We start from the raw sequence: 19,899 nt of genomic DNA on the forward strand, positions 1-19,899 counted from the left end.
TTATTTGGTAATCACTAAAGTGTTTAACTTCAAGGCCAAGAATGGGGTGGATCATACAAGGCAGTGAGTCATCTAAGGATGAGAGAAAACTTCAAACTCTTTTCATTACTTGCTTGGTCATAAAACAGAGTGTTGGCTCATTTTGGCTTCAAGTTACCGTTGCCTTCGTATCATATCTAAGCAATCTAACCATTTTCCTTCAACCTCTGGCATCAACAAGGCATTTTCACTCAGAGAAATCCTTCCATGCATCTTAACTGTGGTAAGCAGTATACATAAAGCATACATGTTAAAAATGAATAGCAATCAATAAAACTACATGCATAATAATATTGTATAGATCTCCTTTGTCCTCACTGACAGCTGTGGCCTGCTGAGGCATAGATATGGGTCTTTGTGATGGTCTCTGAGTTGTGGTGTGGGACCTATGTGGCTAGCTTGTTCGGGCGCATCCTGCAGGTTCTTGATTGGTTTGGGATCTGGGGAGTTTGGAATGGGCTCTCCGATATGTTCCCTGAGGTGTTACTTAGTAGTTTTTGCTGTGTGGTGTGGTGCATTATCCTGCTGGGGAAGTGCGGTAACATCAGGAAAAAATTTGTTTGAAAGCGCCAAAGTAGCAGCCACAGAATGAATTCCAGGATGCAAGGTTTTGCAGTTATTCACGTCATCTGTCTCCTAACCATCAGCCTTGATTTTAATGTTATGGCTGCTGATGGTGGACAAGATTTCTCTCTTGTGCTTTAGTTTCGAGCAGTTTTCAAGCTGACGGTGCTGCGTGATTTACATCAAAGTGATCATGTGGTTGTGCTGCTGTGATCAACTGTCTCGTCTGCCTAGAGAGACATAATATCCTTGAGGTTTTACTGACAGTGAGCATGATATGTGTGTGTGTTAGTGTCTGTGCCTCACTGTATGCCTGTGTGTCGGTGTGTGTTCTCTGCGAATGTGCGCAGTTACACAGGCCCGTATGTATGAGTGTGAATGTGTGACACAGAGTATTTATGTAAGCGGCTGACATATAAATACATCAAGGGGAACACACAGCTGTCTAGTGCCATGTTTCCTGGGGTTTAGTACCTTGAAATGGACTGTGGGAATGTTTCTGTTGGGTCTCTTAGTCCTCAGTTTCTTTTAGCAAACTTGATTGTTAGTTCAAGTGTCTACCAGACCGCTACTTCTACAGTAAATGCACTGCAGTAAGGGAACTACAGACGTAGCAACTCCCACTGCACAGCCACCGGATGGCTGCGGTGAAAGGGACCTGTTCTGATCTCAACACATACCAGGCTGGATTAGAACAGGGAACCAGAGCAGATACAGGATCTGACTCTCTCTGGTATCATTCTCTAACCCTGCCGCCACTTCCCAAAGACATCTTCAACACTTCCTTCTCCAATTAGTGTGACCTTGTTTCACTGGGATGCGTCTGTGGGTCTCGTGTAAGTCAAGAACAAGTTGCATGCAGCACACTTTTAGCACAGCGGCCAAAGGAGCGGACACGGAGGCCTGAGGTTATAAACAAAATAGCTCAGTTCGAATCTGTAAACTGATACGGACACATTAAACAAATGGACAACAAGCAATGTAATAGTGTCCCTTCCCCGGGGAGCTTTATGTTTGCTCAGTGGTTGTGATCAACACTTAGCCTGCCCTGTTTATTTAGTAATGTAGTCGGAGGAGGCTCCGGCGGACGCTCTTTGAATACTAAAAACCGTAAAGCCAGCAAAGAGTCTGACACCGTGCCACCTTGGGGAGGACTGCTAGTATTCCACACGTCCCCTCTTCGAAGAGGGGCGCCACCGACAGCTGCCGAAAGTCAGGGGTCAAAGTCATGCCAGGTAAATATCAGCAGTCAGGATTACAGCAAGAGAGGAGGATGATCGAGGGCAGAAATGAAAGAGCTGAGAAACTCTATCAGCCTAACTGAGACATCCACATATGTTTGCACATATGGCAGATCGTACAATACATAATACACACAGTCCTTTCTCCTTTCTGCATTTGTAGCACAGACAGCTGAATGCAGATGCTCCTGGCGAGTTTCATTGGTTTGGGTCCTAGCCAAGAAGTGCATCTATGCACCCCATCTGTCCAGCCTTGACTCGCAGAAAAAAAAAGAGTAGGTGGTTAAAGATTTGCAGGATGCAGTGTTGTAAATGCTTACACATCAACAACTTTCACTGCTCTCTGCTGCACTCTAAGGACCTAGACTTAATTGTTTATGTCATGGCTCAATGAACTCCCTCTTACTGGATTCTTGTGTGGCCGTGGCCAGACTATTTAGCTGAATATTTAGCTATAAAAATACAAAAAAAGGTCTAACAGGACATGCAGGTTTTTAAATGGCTCCTCATTTAGTAACTGTGTCTGAGAGATTTAACCTTCCTTACTTCCTCCCTTCTATTTATAACCGTGTATAGGCCTGCTTGCACTTTGATAGTACCAAGTGATCTCATTTACACACACTCACTCACGCACACACACACACACACTCATGCTAGCACATATTTTTGCATGCATACAATCTATCTGTGAACGATGCCAACAAATACTCGTACAATGTTTGAGCAATGAGCGAAACAGATGGAAATACTGCGCCGAGTGCCACAATGGCTGGGCATTTGGCGGGGGGCCATATCGGAATTGTAGCATGTCCTAATGGATAAGCTGAAAGCCATGCGAATCCCTCCATATCTGCCCTGACTACCTGCTCCCTGTCTCTCCGTCTCTGTGCCAAGGGTGACCGGGCCTCTGTGCCCGCTGACAGATAAGCTTACTCTGGCAGATAACTGGCACTTCTGCACACTGCATTCAGAATACAGATCAACACAAGAGCCCGAAGTACAACGATATCCAGTCTGAGCTAATGTGCAAAGGGCGGCGACAGTAAAAGGGAACATAAGACATTTGTACTGTTACAGTAATGAATTACAGAAAGTTCTGTTACAAATCAGATTTTTCTGCACAAACACAGAATTCAAACGCAAGCTAAAGTTGGTCATTTTGGTCACCTACTCCGCAGCCACGGAGATTATCTCTTTCTTAAACAAGATGTTTGTTTCATGGTATATTTCCCTGCTTGCTGTGCATCAATAAAAAAAAAAGCTGTGATTCAGTCTCTGGGGTAGCTGCCAAATGCTGATGTTCATCCTGGCAAAGTGTTCTCATGAACCAAATAATAAATTTCATCTGTCAAACATGCACTAAAAACATAAATTTGTCTAAAACAGAGTGAGTCAGGCGCTATTTTAACATTATTTGTTTTAACTTCATGCTTGTAATGATCAGTGTTAAACACCCTTCTTCTCATTTTTTTATTATTCACATTAATTTAAGGGAGATCTTTATCATTAGAGTTTATCAACAGTTTGACATAATATTTCAAACTACGGGACACCCATGAAGAGTTTTCTAGGCTACTATGCAGTTTGGACACTTAATCCTTCTTTTAATCTGCAGAAGTGAAAAGAAGTGACTCGTGAATGCTGTTCTTCTAGGCAGAGCTGCAAAAAAAGGCACTCAAAGAAAAATATTAAGATGTGCTAAAGAGCAGATTTTTGCACAGAGGAAGAGCTGCCCTGGTGTTTAATGGGCATTAAGTAATGGAGGTGTCCACTGAGTACTTGTCACAGGTCTGTAGAGAAGACCTGTATCTTCTGTCTTCTTGCTGAGTTGTGCTTAATGATCCTCCACCTTTGTTTCTGTTCGAGCTAAAACCAGATAATGCTGTTCTGTGAAGTACAGAAGCTCGTTTCTGCCACCGGGAAAAGTAGGTAAATAAAAAAAAAAAAAATGACTATCCCTAAGTCAAAAATATGGGTTAGGTATCTCAAAAATTCAACTGACACAGAGGTTTGTGTTTTGACTTCACTCTATCTGGCACATGAAATATTTTTTCCCTTACTGACAGTGAAGGGAATGTGAAATCTTAAATATTTTGTAAGAATGGTAAGTAAGTAAGAATCACATTATGTGCTAAAAAGTACAAGATTTCATCTAGAAAAGTAATAGAGTTCAATTTGAGGAGCGAAAAGACAAAAAGGATCGTCTAAACTGCGATTATATTTTTCCACCACCTAACCATTTACAGTGCTGTGAAAAAGTATTTGCTGCTTTCCTGATTCCTTAGATTTTTAAATATTTGTAACCTGAGTAAATGCAAATGTACCACCAGCCATCATCAGCCTCTACTAATCGGAAGGCTGGTGATGTGATCCCTGGCTGCTCCGGTCTGCATGCTGAAGTATTCATGGTCAATATACTGAACCCCGACTTGATCCGTTCATCGGTGTGTTAGATATAAAGCACTTAGGCATAGAAAAAAGTGCCTGTGTGAATGAGGCTTGTAGTATAGAGTGCTTTGAGTGCTTAAGCAAAGTAGAAAAGAGCAGTCCATTTACCACTTGTTGTTGAATCATGAACTCTGACCTTAACTAAGAGTGACAAATATGCAAATGACTAAGAAATCAGGGAGGGAGCAAACCGTTTTTCACAACACTGTACGAACAGTATACCTGTCATGGATTGTGAGGTTAAAAGACTTAAATGCAGACTCAGGGCTCAAAGTGAAAAAAGGAGAGCTTTATTTCAAAGATGATAGCTCCAGTCGAAAAACGGCAACAAGCAAAGGGGAATCCAAATATTGGTTTTCCAAAAAACAGCAGACAGGGAAGAGGACTGCAGACCAGCAGACAATCTGACAGAGGCTACAATGAAGACAGAACTTTTTATACAAGTGAGGGCAATCAGGGAATCACGCACAAGAGGGTAACAAGACACTAGTGTAGACAATAAGAACAATCAGACAGGGTAGGAAGTAAAACTAAACACCAGAGACACATAAATATCAAAGTAAAGCATTACAAAAATAATTACTGAATTCTAAAACTATAAACAGTAACTAGAACTAAAAGACATCCAGTACTAACGTCTCTGGAAACTGACAAACGGAGCACCTGAAAATAAGAAACCCAAACAAAACACCAAAAACACACAAAGGAAACTTGAGGAGAAACTCAGGAATCTGCTGCATGCACAAAACTCCAAGATCATGACCAGAACCATTCATTATAGTGCATCTTGTGTGGCTGTTACATTCCTCTGAAAAAGAGTTGAGCATTCAATGATTTTGATCTGTTTTTGCTCCAACCCCCAAAAAAGAGTTCCTGCTGCTTTTTCTAGAAAATACCAGAGCACTGATATTGTCATATTTTATTCCCATAACTCTTATTTTGAAGTTATGAACCATGACGAATCTAATTATGCTATCTTGGTACTAAATAGTCTAATATAGGTAAGTAAAAGATCCCGTTTATTTCTCAAACTAAGCCTTAGATTGACAAAGGTCAAATACTGACCTCATCGTGAATATTTTAGGGTGGATCAAACAAAGCACTAACCTCGTGCCTAAAGTAAATCCTTAAATAAGACTGTTATCTGAGTAAAATGTGTTTAACTGTTTTGTCCCAGTGCACTGTGTGTTTTAATTATTTAGAAGTTTAGTTGGAAACAGAGCCACAGGTATCCCATTTTGGCTGCATGAGGCACGCAACAATGGCTCATGAAGTCAAGAGGCAGAAAACATGAACAGTGCGATGAACAGGTTGCGAGTTGTTTGACATTTCCTTTTTTTTTTCAATAATTTCAGCCATTTAAATCTAATAAGTCATCAGTGGATACAGATGACGAGAAGACAGGATACCGAAAGATGGAAAGAAAAGCCGATTAGCCACATGTGACATTTGTTTCATATTATTATTATTATTATTTTACAGTTTGTCGCTAAACTGAAGCAGACGGCGTGATGTGGTTTTGTTTATGCCGAGCTTTGTTAGATGCTCTTGTAAACTCTGTGGGGAGTCGTGGGTATTTTCCATCTGAGGTCCCGTCGAGTGCGGCGCGGAGACGTGACATCAAACATTAATGCGCTCATTCTGTCGGTGTCACAAATAATGAAAGAGGCTTTTCTGTGTGAGTGACGACGCTCTTCCTCACACCCCATGTGGTGGTGATTCGTTGAGCTTACTCACGTTTCGTCTCCTAACAAATTAATATTTATTATAGTCACTGAGGCATTCAGCTCGGGGGATTTTTGACACCCAACAGACAGCGCAGCACTCTCACATAAAGGAGCTCTCTAAGATGGGTCTATTTTCAGTGACCATTATCTTCACAGCTCTGTCTGTGTGAGGCAGAGGAGGGTCACAGAGGACTCCTTTGGTGACACAAGTGCCAATATCAATAAACAATACAGTCTCTGTCTGTCATATCTCTGAGTAGGCCGTGTCCTACACTAGCCTGCAATGTCACACGCAGTGACGTATAAAAGTATCTCCTAAGAGATCTGCTGCATACACCAAGTGTGTGGCAGGAAGCACAGCATACGTCACAGCGCCGGACACATCAGGGCGCTCATGTTGAAGAGTATCTTTGCATTAATACAGTCGTGGTAAAGAGAAAGTGTGGCCTCTGTCAGTCTTAGGATCTTACACATCAGGAAATCTTAAATTTAGGTAAACTGAACCCGACTTGAACAACAACACATGACATTTTACAGTTGTCATTATTTCACAAAAAGTACTCAAAAATGCAGAAAGTGTGTCAAAAACACCCCAATCAGGGTCACTAATTGTTTTCTGCATGACTTTATCAGTCACTCACATCACTGTGGAGCAATTTTGGCCTATTCTACTTCACAGGATTGCTTCAGATTATTGAGGTTTGCAGGTATTTGTTTATGCAAAGCTCTCTGCCACAAAGGTCCTGCAGCATTTCAGTCGGCTTGAGGTCTGAACTTTATCTGGGCCATTGCGTCACCTTGACTCTTTTCTATTTTAGACTATTATAGTATTGTTGCTGTGCTTTGGATCATTGTCCTGTTTTATGACCCAGTTTCAGCCATATACCAAGGAGTTCATGGCTATTTTGATGACTGCAAGGGTCCCAGATCCTGTGGCTGTAAAACAAGCTCACATCATCACCTGTCCACTATTGTGCTTGACAGTTAATACGAGGTGTTTGTGCTGATATGCTGTGTTTGGTTTTTGCCAAATGTGACACTGTGCATTAGGTCCAAACATCTCCACTGTGGGCTCGTCAGTCTTGTTCCAGAAGATGCAATTTTACAAAATTCCAAAACTTTTGTTTTCATAGAGGTGCTCACATTTGGTGATAATCAGTTAATCAAATGCATTTGATTAGCAGCACGTGGGTGACACTTACCCTCCTCATTATTATGGAAGTAGTAAGGGTCTACTTAATTTTGCACACAGTGCTTGTGCATTTTGGCTTGATTGCTGTTAAATAAATAATGACATGGTGCTACATGGCATGTGTCGTACTTCATCCTGATATAGAAACATTAGAAATGAGAATGTACTTAATTTAACGATGACCGTAAGCTGGTGGTTTTAATGTCCTAAGTGACCATTGTTAATGTTGTTGAAATATATTTTCTAGCTGACATCATGTTGATAAATCATTTGGTGTATAGTATAAAATCTCCATCTATCTTTCCCATTACATGTGATGACATCTGCACCATTGCTTGTTCTGTTTGACCAGTAGTCAAACAGATGGGTATTATATCTTATTATATCTTATTATATTATATTTTTGCTTGTGGACAGTAGACTTTGTCGTCCTGACCTAGCTCTCTCTCTCTAACCCTTGTAGGCATACGTAACTGACCGAAACTAATGATTAAATATGGACTTAATAATTGCTCATAAAAATTATACACAGAGGTTGAATAATCTGCGCTGTCAGTTTCAACAAAAAAAAATGCAGTTGAATAATTTTTCCATGCAATGCGAACTCCACAAAGAAAGACTCTCAGCTGCCTGTGACCTTCCTGCTGTGAGGGGCAAGTGCTAACCACTGCACCATGACGCCGGCCAAGCAGCCACCCACTGTGTGGAGTTTGCATGTTCTCCCTGTGCTTGAATGGGGTCTCTCCGGGTACTTCGGCTTGCTCCCACAATCCAAAGACATGCACGTTAGGATAACTGGTGACTCTGTGTGTATCGCCTCTAATGTGCTAGCCCTGCGATAGACTGGCAACCTGTCGAGGCTGTACACCAGCTATCTGTGACAGCTGGGATAGGCTCCAGCATCCCCCACTCCAACCCTTAATTGGATGAGTGGTTAAGAGGATGGATGGATGGATGGATGGATGGATGGATGGATGGATGGATGGATGGATGGATGGATGGATGGATGGATGGATGGCGGACTCAATTTTTAAGTTACAAGTGGACCCTGTACATGCATAATAGTGCTGTTTGTAGTAGTTGTAGGCAGTGTAGTAGCAATTTGTAAGGGTGTGGTAGATAAATAAAAAAAGATCAAAACATGTAATTAATCTAATAATAATAGTATGTTATTCAGTAATTGCTTTTCTAACAAATATGAGATAATATGTAGTGTAATTGTTTTTTTCCCCCAACTTCCTTCCCTAAACTGAACGTGCATGTCTAGCAAGTGGCTCCGCTTTTAGATGACTCAGTCTTTTATTGTAATCTGCTCAAAGCGAGTTCACATTACATCCGTACATTTGAGCCTGTTTACATAAGCACCGACTGTCTCTCATTCATTTTCTACACCTGCTTGTTCCTGTTTTGATCAGTGTGAACAATTAGGCAGGAAAACATCAGAGTGACATTTTTTAGACAGTCTGATTTTTCCATTGACCTTAAAAAAATGTTACTCAGTTTTGTTTCACAGATGAGCAGAGATGTGTGATTGTGTTACACTGTCAAATGTGAACATAAGCATCAGCCAGCATGGAAAGCTTAAATATGGAGTCTTAAAGTATGTTTGGAATTTCTTCATTTGTGGCCCATATGTTCCTTTACGCAGAACAAAGCCATTTTTGAAGAGATCATAACATTAAAACGTTAAAGAACCACACCTGAGAGAATTGGCCTTGTATAAAATAATTAAGAGCTCCAGTATGACTTACTATAAAACTGTAAACAAAAATAACATGTGAATTGAGAAGATTGTATGATGACAAATGAACCGTTCACAGCTGTCATTTAGTACAATGAAACCATGTGAGAACATGACAGAGAGGAATCCATACAATGAAGACTTGGCTCAGTACCATACAGACACTTTAGAATTGGGCAGGGCGCACAGAAATGCTTGAAAGAAAGCATGTATCAACAAGAAGTTTCAGACCAGGAGCAAACAAATATGAGCCTTAATACCTCTGAGAAGCAGACAGGTCAGCGTGGATTTGAAGTGACAGCGCTAGATTTTCCACCCTTTGTTGAACAGCCATTAGCAGCATTTCACGTGTTAAATTAAAACCAGAGCGCTTCTTGGAAGTGTATTTAGCTGCATTTGGAGCGGGTCTCTCCTGGCGCACGAACACAAAATTACTTTAATTCTTGAAGGGCTGGGTTACTGGTGGAATTCAGTTTTGCATTAGATAAAAGGCAAGTGAAGCTTGTAAATCATGAGAGGAGATGGAAAGGCTTTCTCGGGTGCCATATCTTAAATAGTGCAGCGTCCTTTCTTTGTGGTCTGCGTGGTGTTGGCCTGAGTTCACCTGGATATAAAACCGCGTATTGAATGACAAAATGCTCCAATTTGTTAACCTGTGAATGTAATTTCTGTGTAACAAGTTTTGAAGTTCGAAAAATTGCGAATAGGTGCACGGGCTAAGTGTCTGCTGGTATTTACAATTTCGTTCTAGTAAATAACAAGTGAGATAGTAGCCTCACATTTGAGACGTGCTGTAGCCGTGAGACGGAACTTGACGCCGAGGCGCACAGAGTGAGGAGATCAGGTTAGAAACATGGATCGCAACAGAACATCTCCAAATCGCATTCCGCTTACTGAAATCTAACCCGAGGACATCAGGATGTGTGACATAATCCCCAAGACATCTGAAAACCGCGCTCCTCCAAACACGGCTCCAGGGGTGGTTTGGAGAGATATGTGGACCACTGTTTGCTCTTGCAGGGATCTATAAAAGAGGGGCGGACACCAACTGCCCCCAAACGTCAGAGCGCACTTAACTATAAATCTCTCCAAACTGCTCTCTGCGCCCGGCGCGTTGTTATGCGCAAACATCTGTCGTGCCTCAGTCCAATATGAAGACAATGCGTGTGGACACCCTTCGAGGTACATAGACACCAGCTGACCTGGAGAATATGGAGAATAAATACCGCCGGGCTTTTTGTTTACCTTGACGAGATTTGTGTAAAATGTTGGCGATTGTGACATTTTTACGCAGTTTCTGGATATGAGAGGTTCTTGACTGTTATATCAAAAGTCGGACTACACGATAAGGCACTCTGGCAAACATATTGCGCACTTTTTAGCGCCGTGCTCGTGTGCTGGAGACACTGATGTCTTCATTGGACTCCTTTCAGTCGGAGATGGTGGCTCTCTCTCGGATTTCCAACGTGGAAACGTAGCATCCAATTAATCAGCGGCAGCAACTGTACCCCCAAGGCGCAGTGGCACTTGGTCCGCTCTGTTCAGCACCTACCTTTGGACTCTGAAGTGTGAAAAGACGCGTGGATGGTCGGTGTGCTGAGTCCGAATATGAAAAACATAGCTGGTGCGTTACTGCAGCCTTTTTTCTCCCGCTTGGACACAAACTGAAATTGAACTCGCTTGAAGGAAATTTTCGTGCTGGGGTTGTTGAAATGATTCACGCAGCGGAATCAGCTGGGAACATTAAATGAGTGGCGTTTTCTGTTTGGATTTTTACCACTAAAAGCTGAGCTAGTTTCAGGTCTGCATGGGCCATATTTAAGGTAAGTAAGTCTTTTTTTTTATTTTCTCATTTCAGAATGTCACACCAAATACTGCCTATAGTTTCGGATTGTCTGTGCGCATTTAGATAAAAAACAAACAGTGACTGTGAACGACGAGACTTTCACACGTATAAAGACAGTAGAACTTTTGTATTGTATGTCTGAGCCAGTATTTATCTATGCATAACTGTTTAGTTTTGCTGCAGACTCAACATGCCATTAGACAGAGTCACGTAAGCTTTGGGGTTCGCCATCTGGCCAACTCACACTACTATTTAGGCAATCGTTGCCAAAATGCTTCGGTGCGTGCTTTAAGCAGCGCATTTTTTTTCCTGTGAGGCGCACCCTCCCCGTCTCTCACAAGTAGTAAGAGCTTGGCTGATTTTAACGCAGCGTGAATAAATACAACCAATCTGCCATCAGTAGCTTTCTATTTAATCACGCATTTAAAACAATACTTTTACGCACAGATTTGCGCATTCTTGCATTGTTATTTTTAGCTTTCATTTGTAGTCTTTTGTGGATTTTTGCTCTTTTACGGTACAATATGCTCATTTATTTTGTTTCAAAAAATGTGAATCAAAATTTTCTGGCAGCTTTACTCTGATATTCACGTTCACAGCACATGCACAGACAAAAACTGAGGATCAAAGCTGCTTGACATGATGACACAGTTATTAATAAAGAATGAGTCAGGGTAGGTCTGGCCACAACAGTAGTGTTTCAGACATTTTGCTGACTTCATTACAAACTAGAGGAGGCTCACATTAACTCTGCCCATTTTTTATGCCCATCAGTTTGTTTTGATTTAAAATAAAATATTATCTTGTATTTTTTTTTCTTTGCAGCTTTCTTCATAGGAACTGAGTCTAAGATGAAGTTATGGGATGTTTTGGCCATGTGTTTGTTGCTCCTGAGCTCTGTTGCTACAAGGCCTCTCTACCAAAAAACTCAGCCAGCCAAGAGGACTTATTTCCCCAGCAGCTACAGTGATTCTGTGCCCTTGCCTTCTTTGGAGGACGAAGCGCCATCGTTTGAGCGTGAAGACCACCAACTGCAGGAGATCTCAAAGGAGAATCAGTGTAAGTATGTTTTTGTAAGATGTGTAGTCTGTCTTGAATTTGTAATTAGGCTGTATGGGTGTCACATAAGAGATGTACTGTTTGTCCAAGGCAATGTCAATGTACTAATATGCAATTAACCATTATATAATCCAGGCATATTACCCTGTTGATTTGATGCATATGTAATTTTGGTCTTCCTTGACTAATTACACTTGGGAAACAGCACACACAGTGATAAGCGAGGCAATATGCTGAGCCCACAGTGGAGAGTCCCATATTGATAAGGCTGTCAGACAGGCAAGTTATCAGACGGAAGATCTTAATTTGTGTTTTATTGGCACTTTGGGTTGCATCATACGGATGTCAAAACAATCCAGCAGGAAGAATAAGAGTGTGAACAGCTCCAATCCCAAACATGGGGTCATTCTCAACATTACCCCCTTCTCCCTTTGTTTATAGTCACCTCTGCCTCTCTGCGGTTTAGAGACCCGCAACCTTTACCCATCTGCCAAAGCTCAGAAATTATGGCGTGGTTTAGAGAACCACCGCGTACCAGGTCACGAGGATTTTCGACAGACAACACCGGAAAGTTTGAAGCACCGACTGAGAGTTCTGTGTTTATGCTCATTTTAACAGCGACAGTGGGCAGGAATTTATTTTGTTTGGATCAACGTGACACTGTAACATCTTCACGCAGACGTGAAACACGGCCAAGAACTAGATAAGGAATGGAACATTCGGACAAGTGTTTGTCCTGCCACCTCATATTTTGTTTGGGCCGGGGTTACATCACTGATCTGCTGTGTAACCCAAGTACATTAACTATGCTCAGATACTGTAAGCAACCATGGAGATCCAAAGAGGGAATGGGTCTTTTTGGTTTGTAAAGATAAAAAGCTTGTTTCTTTTTCATTTAAGTTCTCGAAGCTGCAGACACCAGAAAATCAGCGGTTAGATCTGATCTTATTGTTGTGTTCAGTGAGTTTTAAAAAGCAAACTTCTTAACTGTTAACTCTGTAAAACTCCGGCAAGGTTGGCACAGCGAATCCCCCCATTTGTTGTTGCTAGTCTAGTCGATTAGCAGGTGTAAACTGTAGCCACCCTGCCTGTCATCTGAGATGGTGGGGTTTGTCTAAATCAAAGGGTAGGTGTGTCTAAACAGATTGGCCCTAGCTCACCTGATATATTAGATTTGTGGCTCAACAGGCTCTGAAGCTCAGGCAGATCAGATGGCCTGCGCTCTGCCAGACAAATAGGTAAAAGAGGAGCGATAGGAGATACTGCAGTTTAAAGGCTGTTACACACCACACTACCTGCCAGACATCACACGCCGCCGGCCTGACCTCTTGGTGACACACCCACGCAGACTTGAGCTCTTCATTTGAGAGCAATATGTCTTCATTATCTTTATGCACACTTCACTGTTTCTGGAGCTGCAGGCGCTCAACTAGGAGAGACGTTACTCTGTAATAGAATCAACATGTAACACTGGAGCATCCAAGCCTTTCAGTCAGTCCTCATCACTCCTCGCAGCAGATGGCAGAGAGCTGTGCTGGTGCATGTTTTCAGTTTTGAGCAGACTGCAATCTGCCTCATCTGAATGAGTCAAAGCATATGATTTCCTCTTATTCGGCTTTTGAAGTCTAGGCGTTCTAAAATTACATCCGTCCGAGATTTAAATGCATCTCTCTAGGTGGTGTAATTGGCCTGTGCCTACTGTATCAATACAGTCGGTTCCTGTGTGAAAGCCTGCTGGATTAACTTAAGCTGTAGAGTTAACCTTTAACGACTCAGGGTTGCATGGCAGCGGGGTAACCGCATTATTTATCCGAGGTCAAGTCTGCTCTTGCATGCCTATATTTTTTTCCTCCCATCTCTGACTGAAAAAAAACCTGAAATGAAATTGACAACAACCTCTGACCTTCAGCCTCCAACTCATCACACAGCAGCCATCATGGAAGAGGTTAAAACAGGGCACCTGTAAACCTACGTCTGAACTGCTCTGGACTGGACTGCTCTGCATTCCTCCACTCAAGACTTCTTCTTGAGGGTCTGAGCAGCACATTTGCCTGTATTTCTGTGCATTGTCTGAAAAAAACAGCCTACATTCGGATAGTTTGTTGAACTGATTTTGTTTTATTTTTTGACATCTGAAAATTCGAATATTGTGCTTCCTGCACATAGTTAGATGACATTAGAGATACTATTTTCATATGTCTATTACTATTTAGGGCTAATGCCTGTACAGTTTCTTGGCAAGCACCTTTTTGGAGGTGCCAGCAGGCGAAGTTTGGATTGGACTGTCTCATTCTAAAATGATGAGATTGTAAGTAAGATAATGTCTTACTTACAGTAAATGTGCGCATGTGTGTGTGTGTGTGTGTGTCCTTTTGTTAGTTGTGCAATGTTTTAAATGTCATGTACTATCACTGTGGTTGATGTGTTCCTATTCCCACAACGATCTATCAGATTTTATCTTATCTGCTCATGCAGTCTTTCAAAACAGTAAATTATTAATTACAATATAGTTGATGATCGTAGAGCTGACATGTCAGAAAACTGTTTAGTGTCAGCGGGAGCCTGGATACGAGCATTTTAAAAGCAGCTTTATAAGCAGATCTCTCCCTTCTGTACCTTCCAGATGACATTGGAGGTCCCTATCCAGATCAGTTTGATGACGTAATGGATTTTATCGAGGCTACCATTGGCAGACTCCGGAGATCTTCGGAAACCAGCGGCGGTTCCAGGGGAAAGAAGGAGCAGAGAAAGAGAGGAGCGGCAAACACAAGAGGCGCGAGAGAGGAGGGGAGAGGACACGGCGACAGGAGGCGGAATAGGGGCCGAGGGGGGAGTAGAAATGGCAAAAGAGGACGAGGTGAGAAAGGGAAGGAGAAGGAGAGTATATCTGTGCAGACGCGGGGGTGCTTGCTAAAGGAAGTCCACCTCAATGTGACGGATTTGGGGCTGGGCTACCAGACTAAAGAGGAGCTGATCTTCCGGTACTGTAGCGGCCCCTGTATTGAGGCAGAGACCAACTACGACAAGATCCTGAACAACCTCACGCACAACAAAAAGCTGGACAAGGATACACCCTCTCGCACCTGCTGCCGGCCGATCGCGTTTGACGACGACCTGTCTTTTTTGGACGACAACGTGGTGTATCACACGCTGAAGAAGCATTCTGCCCGGAAGTGTGGGTGCGTTTAAAGAAGTCACATGAGCGGCATGTAGGAGACTAAGGATATCCTTTACAAGCTCGTGCTGGAGAGGGACATGTCAAGGTCAAATTGGGAGTGTTTGTCTCATTTTTGTTGTTGTTGTTTTTGTCAGTAGTCGTCAAAGGAGGAGCAGGTAGGTGTACTGAGACCGCCTGAAAGACACTGGAACAGCCGCTTGAAAGGAAACTGCGCGTTTATCCGATACTCGACTGTTCAGACACGTGCAAAACAAAATGTATCAGGTGTGCACCAGTTTGCAGAAGATTAAATACTGTTACACTTTCAGATTTGCCAACTGTGCTGTCTAAAAAGGGTGAGAGTAGAAGAAACATCAGTTGTTTTGTTTTTTCCACAGCTGGCTCTTTAGACTGTAGATGAATCCAGAGATTTGACGAGCTTCAGTTGCAATCGAAACACTTCCAGCCTGGATGTTGGCATTTACATTCAGAGCCAAGGAACCCCATCGGAGTTAAGCAAAGACTTTTTTTCTTCTTTTTTTTGTGCAACACATCTACATAAAACCCAACCTATATATATATATAAATATATATATATATATATGCATACATATAGTATATACGTGTGTCAGAGGTATATTTATTAAGATGGAATTAACTTATTGTTATTTATTTCAATCCATTTTATGAAAAAATGTCTTTTTTTATTTATTTAAAGCTTTGTTTGTCCTGGATAATGCCAAAGTAGAGCATTTTCTCAAGTAAAACCATGCAAGCTGACTCAGACCTGTTAAAACACTCCCACGATCCCAGTAATGCTTATTTATGTCACTTAGATTCCAGGCTTTCACAAGCAGATCCAAATGATCATCGTTAGCCGTTAAGGAAAGATAGAGAAGCAGAGGAGGGGACCAATAGATTTCTTTTTTTCCTTTTTTTTTTAAATAGAGCTGATCTACTGTTGCATTTTGAGTAGTTCACCTCATTATCGCTAATGTGACCACACTAAGACAGGGAGAAAACGTCACCCGGGTACAGCCTCCCATTCAAAGCATCCTTTAAGAACACTCTATGTTTACGCGGAAGCAAATAATTCTTTGCTGCTGTTTGTTTATAAAGTGTGTGTGTGTGTGTTTTTTGTTTTTTTTTTAAATCAACAATCCAGGACAGACTCGGCGTCACTCCAGCCATAAGCCATAACGACTTTTAATTTCAATCTGCAGTCGACACGAGAGTGGTGTGGTCTCGCGAGGATCTGCAGGTGCCTTTGACGATCCATCCTTTGAGTCACACAGTACAGAAGCTGCTATTTCTGCCTGTCAGCGCGCGTTACCTGAAACCTCGCCCTGGCCTCGCACCAAATCTGAGCAAAAGGCTTTGCAGCGATAACCGTCCCAGTAGGCTTTAAAGTTCACGGGGCTGGCTGTGTTTCTGTCTGAGCTGTGACAGACAGGTCTTTTTTTTTTTTTTTGTCCTCAAAGGGGATTTGAAAGTGATCCTCTAACATGAGTCTTAACCAAATATCCCCACCGGCAAAGGCAGTTTAAGGAAGATCTAGCTGCTGTAGTGGATGTCATCACACAACTGATATGAATATCTCAAAGGACTCAACAAAGGAGTATGTTTTGGAATTACTGAGCAAATGATTGGTCGGCTCAGTGGGCTTTTTAGGCGTAATAACCCGTCCAGCCACTTGTCCCCAAAGTTTAGGAAGAAATATACATTAAGGAAAGGAGACTCTTTAAAAAGCGCGTTTGTGTGCCCTGTTAAGGGGGTAGCTTTAAGTGGAACAAAGAGAGCCCTCGAGTAGGTCTTGATGTTAACACGGATTAGGGACCAAGGTATCTGTGCCCACCCATCAGCAAGCAGGCCAGCTTTACTGTGTAATCCCCCCACACAGAACAAATCCAATGCATCAAGCTGAATTTAGGCCAAATACTACACAGAGAGGGAAAAAAGTCTAGCTTTTATCACAGCATACCTCATCAGTTGGATCATCTTCCCCTTTAACAACTGATTCGTGCATAAGCCTTCCCAGATGGGAATGTGGAGGCTTCCCAGAAGCCTCCAGAGCGCCTCGCTACTCTTCCACACCATACATTAAAGAGTGTGAACTGCGGCCACTCGTCTCATCGGTGATTAGTACCCCGGTTTTGATGCAAAAGTGTAAAGATGCGAAGGAATCCTCAGTGTTAATTTTAGAAGAAAAGGACTACATTTGTCATCACTCCGCTATCACCTCTGTGGAAAAGAAAAAAAACAAAACAAAAAAACTGTCATGTCGTCTCACTTGTTGTGTGTTACAGAACCAAAGCTCTGGGCAAACTTTATTTTTGTACAATATTCATTTTATAACTTTTTACAGAATTAAACTTGTTTCTATTAAATGAAAACGTCTCCTGGTATTGTGCCATGTATGACAATGATCCACCGGTGCCAGATGGTTCTAATTTGCAGGGTAATGTTTACACAGGCATCAAGCAAAATTGAGGGTGAAAAATTTGGGTTAAATGGGGGGAAATGCGAGGATGGTTTGAGAGATGGCCTCCGCAGTGTGGCATCCCCCTTCTGTTCTGAATTCTTGAACGGGAGCCCGGGGGTCGTACAGTAAACAAAAGCCAGCAGTAAAGCGCCACCGACTGTATATCAAGTTGCTCGAGTCTGTTTCCACTGTGCAGAGAAGATATGTAAATGCCGACGAGAAGGTGGCAGAGGTACAGATAGTGAGTCATGACACAGACGCAAGGTGTGCACACAATGTACAGCTGATGGCACCTTCTAATCCCTTTGCTTGGCCTGGTTAATGTGAACCGAAATGGACAACTGGTTAGTTGCTGTTTCACAAACCTGAAGGTCACCTCTTTACCTTTAAGTGCAGAAAAGAGGTCATCTTCAGTCTCATTGCTTAAAGATGCTCCAATGAAAACGAGGTCTGTGAAATATTTGAATTGATCAGGAATATAAATAGAGATTCATCCCCCCAGATATTCACTAATGGTACTGTAATTACAAAAAATGTTTGAATTTGAGAGCGAGCTTAGTCTTTTATAGGCCTATAAAAGGTTTTACCTTTAGGCCCACACAGAGCTTCTCCTTTTCACGTGCCAGGCGCTTTTTCACACAGTGACGGAGTGATCAACCGTCCCACTTGAATCAAACTGCCATCACTCCCCACCTCCCGCTGCTGGCTGAGGACTCTGCTATTGAAGAGCTTGACGTCAGTCTCTCCCCATGAAGCCAGTATCCTCTCTAGATGCTTTTAAATACATCACTCACTGTTTCAGTCCATCCATATTTCTTCTTCTGGTATGTCTTTGTCTTCAGTTTCTTTTCATGACCATAGGATGCTTGCCAGGACACACAGAGACATTTTATTTGTCTTCTTAAAATTTTAGTTAGGACACATTGCTCTACATTTATAGCCCTTTCTAAGCCACTTGGTAAAAAGATGAACCAAAAGCCAGATATGGATAAAAAAGGTGTAGTATTAGTTGACAAGAAATTACAACGCTACTGAGGGAAAAAAATGTACATTTTTGACATTCACTCATTCATTTTATTGTCCAATTCAGGGTCTTAGGGGTTGGGGCTGGAGTCTATCCCAGCTGACATAGGTTGCACCGTGGACAGGTCGCGAGCCTATTGCAGGGCTCCTGTTTGTCATTATGCAGGCTAATCTTGTTACAAACTAGATGCATTGGAAAGCCAGTGCATTGTAGGCAGGCAATGCATTCCAGAGAGATGCACAGTACACAGAACACAAACATGGCTTTCATTAACTCTGTATGTTGTGGTTTTTCTCTGTCAGTTGAAGGATTTTAGACACTACCCAGGTCAATCAAAGGATTGCTAAAGAAAAGAAAAAGGTATGAATGCACAGGGAAACAGGAGCTCCACGAAACACAATGAAATTAAGGAATCCAACTGTAGAAGTTCATCATTCACCTTGAGAACAGCTGTTTGAGAAACACTCTCAGCTCAGCGCTGGAAATGAAATGTGAACGTGGGATGCATACCGAGTAAACTTCCATATACTGCGTTTAACATGTGGTTGGATACTGCTGAAATGTACCTTTTCAACATAACGATGGTTTACATGATAAAAATTGTTGTACTTGCAATTTTGTTTTGTAAGAAGCCAGTGAAAACAGGTTTGGGATTTTTTTTTTTGTTTTTAAAGCATAAGACTGTGTGCTGTGTATTTTACACCCACAGCCGCACAGAAAAGGTATCTGGCAAAGATCTCCCTTTAATCAGCTCTTAAAACCATTTCACTTTGGATAAAATATACAATGTGACATTTGGATGCAAGTCTTTTATTAAGGTGATAGGTGGGATTGAGGGTGTAAAAAAAAAAAAAAAAAAAAATTAAAATAAACAGATGATTGGATAAAGTTTTGTATATCGCAACCCACCAAGAAAGTACATCTTTAGAAACGTTAAAGCCTTTAAAACATCTCAAAATAAATTTGGATGGATTTTTTTTGTACTTCTTAGTAATTTACGTTGTACAAAGTGGCAAACTGTTCTTCGTAATGACAAACAGCTCTAGACCGCAAAATCTGGAGCCGATTTACGAGGCATTAGCAAACGCTGGAGATGTGGGGTGAGAGGACAATGGGAGCGATGAAAATAAAGTACATACAATCTAAACAGACGTAAAAAGCCAAGTTTTTCCACTGTTTATGAATTGCAGTAAGAGGAACATAAGCCTAAAGAAAATGATATTTATGATAAAATCCTTTCTGATTTATGGGTTTCCCCTTGACACAGAAGAGTGCACATAAATACACATAAAGGCTTCACAGCGTTGTCAGGGGGGCAGATACTGTACAATTTAGGAACATAACTGATGCTCCTTTGCTGAGTTCTCAACAATAATTCT

General features: G+C 41.8%; 2 protein-coding genes across 4 annotated transcripts in view; one reads left to right on the plus strand and one right to left on the minus strand.

Moving 5' to 3' along the window:
* gdnfa (glial cell derived neurotrophic factor a) overlaps positions 1-19,632 on the plus strand; it is a 47,144-nt gene extending 27,512 nt beyond the window's left edge. Inside the window, exons 1-3 of one of the 2 annotated variants that reach the window (XM_003453860.5) lie at positions 9,711-10,775; positions 11,624-11,857; positions 14,481-19,632. In XM_003453860.5, the coding sequence (XP_003453908.1) occupies positions 11,650-11,857; positions 14,481-15,046 (774 nt within the window). In that variant the 5' untranslated portion in view covers positions 9,711-10,775; positions 11,624-11,649 and the 3' untranslated portion in view covers positions 15,047-19,632. Of the gene's footprint in view, positions 1-9,710; positions 10,776-11,623; positions 11,858-14,480 lie in introns of those variants that run through there. The other variant, XM_019361098.2, reaches the window with a different exon arrangement.
* The window catches only part of wdr70 (WD repeat domain 70), a 45,267-nt gene continuing 44,850 nt past the window's right edge, over positions 19,483-19,899 (minus strand). For both annotated transcript variants that reach the window (XM_019361097.2, XM_005470308.4), the window contains exon 18: positions 19,483-19,899. This exon is cut by the window's right edge and continues 149 nt beyond it. The gene's annotated coding sequence lies outside the window, so the exon portion shown is untranslated.

The sequence above is a fragment of the Oreochromis niloticus genome, linkage group LG7 (assembly GCF_001858045.2).
Source record: "Oreochromis niloticus isolate F11D_XX linkage group LG7, O_niloticus_UMD_NMBU, whole genome shotgun sequence".
Classification (NCBI taxonomy): Eukaryota; Metazoa; Chordata; class Actinopteri; order Cichliformes; family Cichlidae; genus Oreochromis; species Oreochromis niloticus.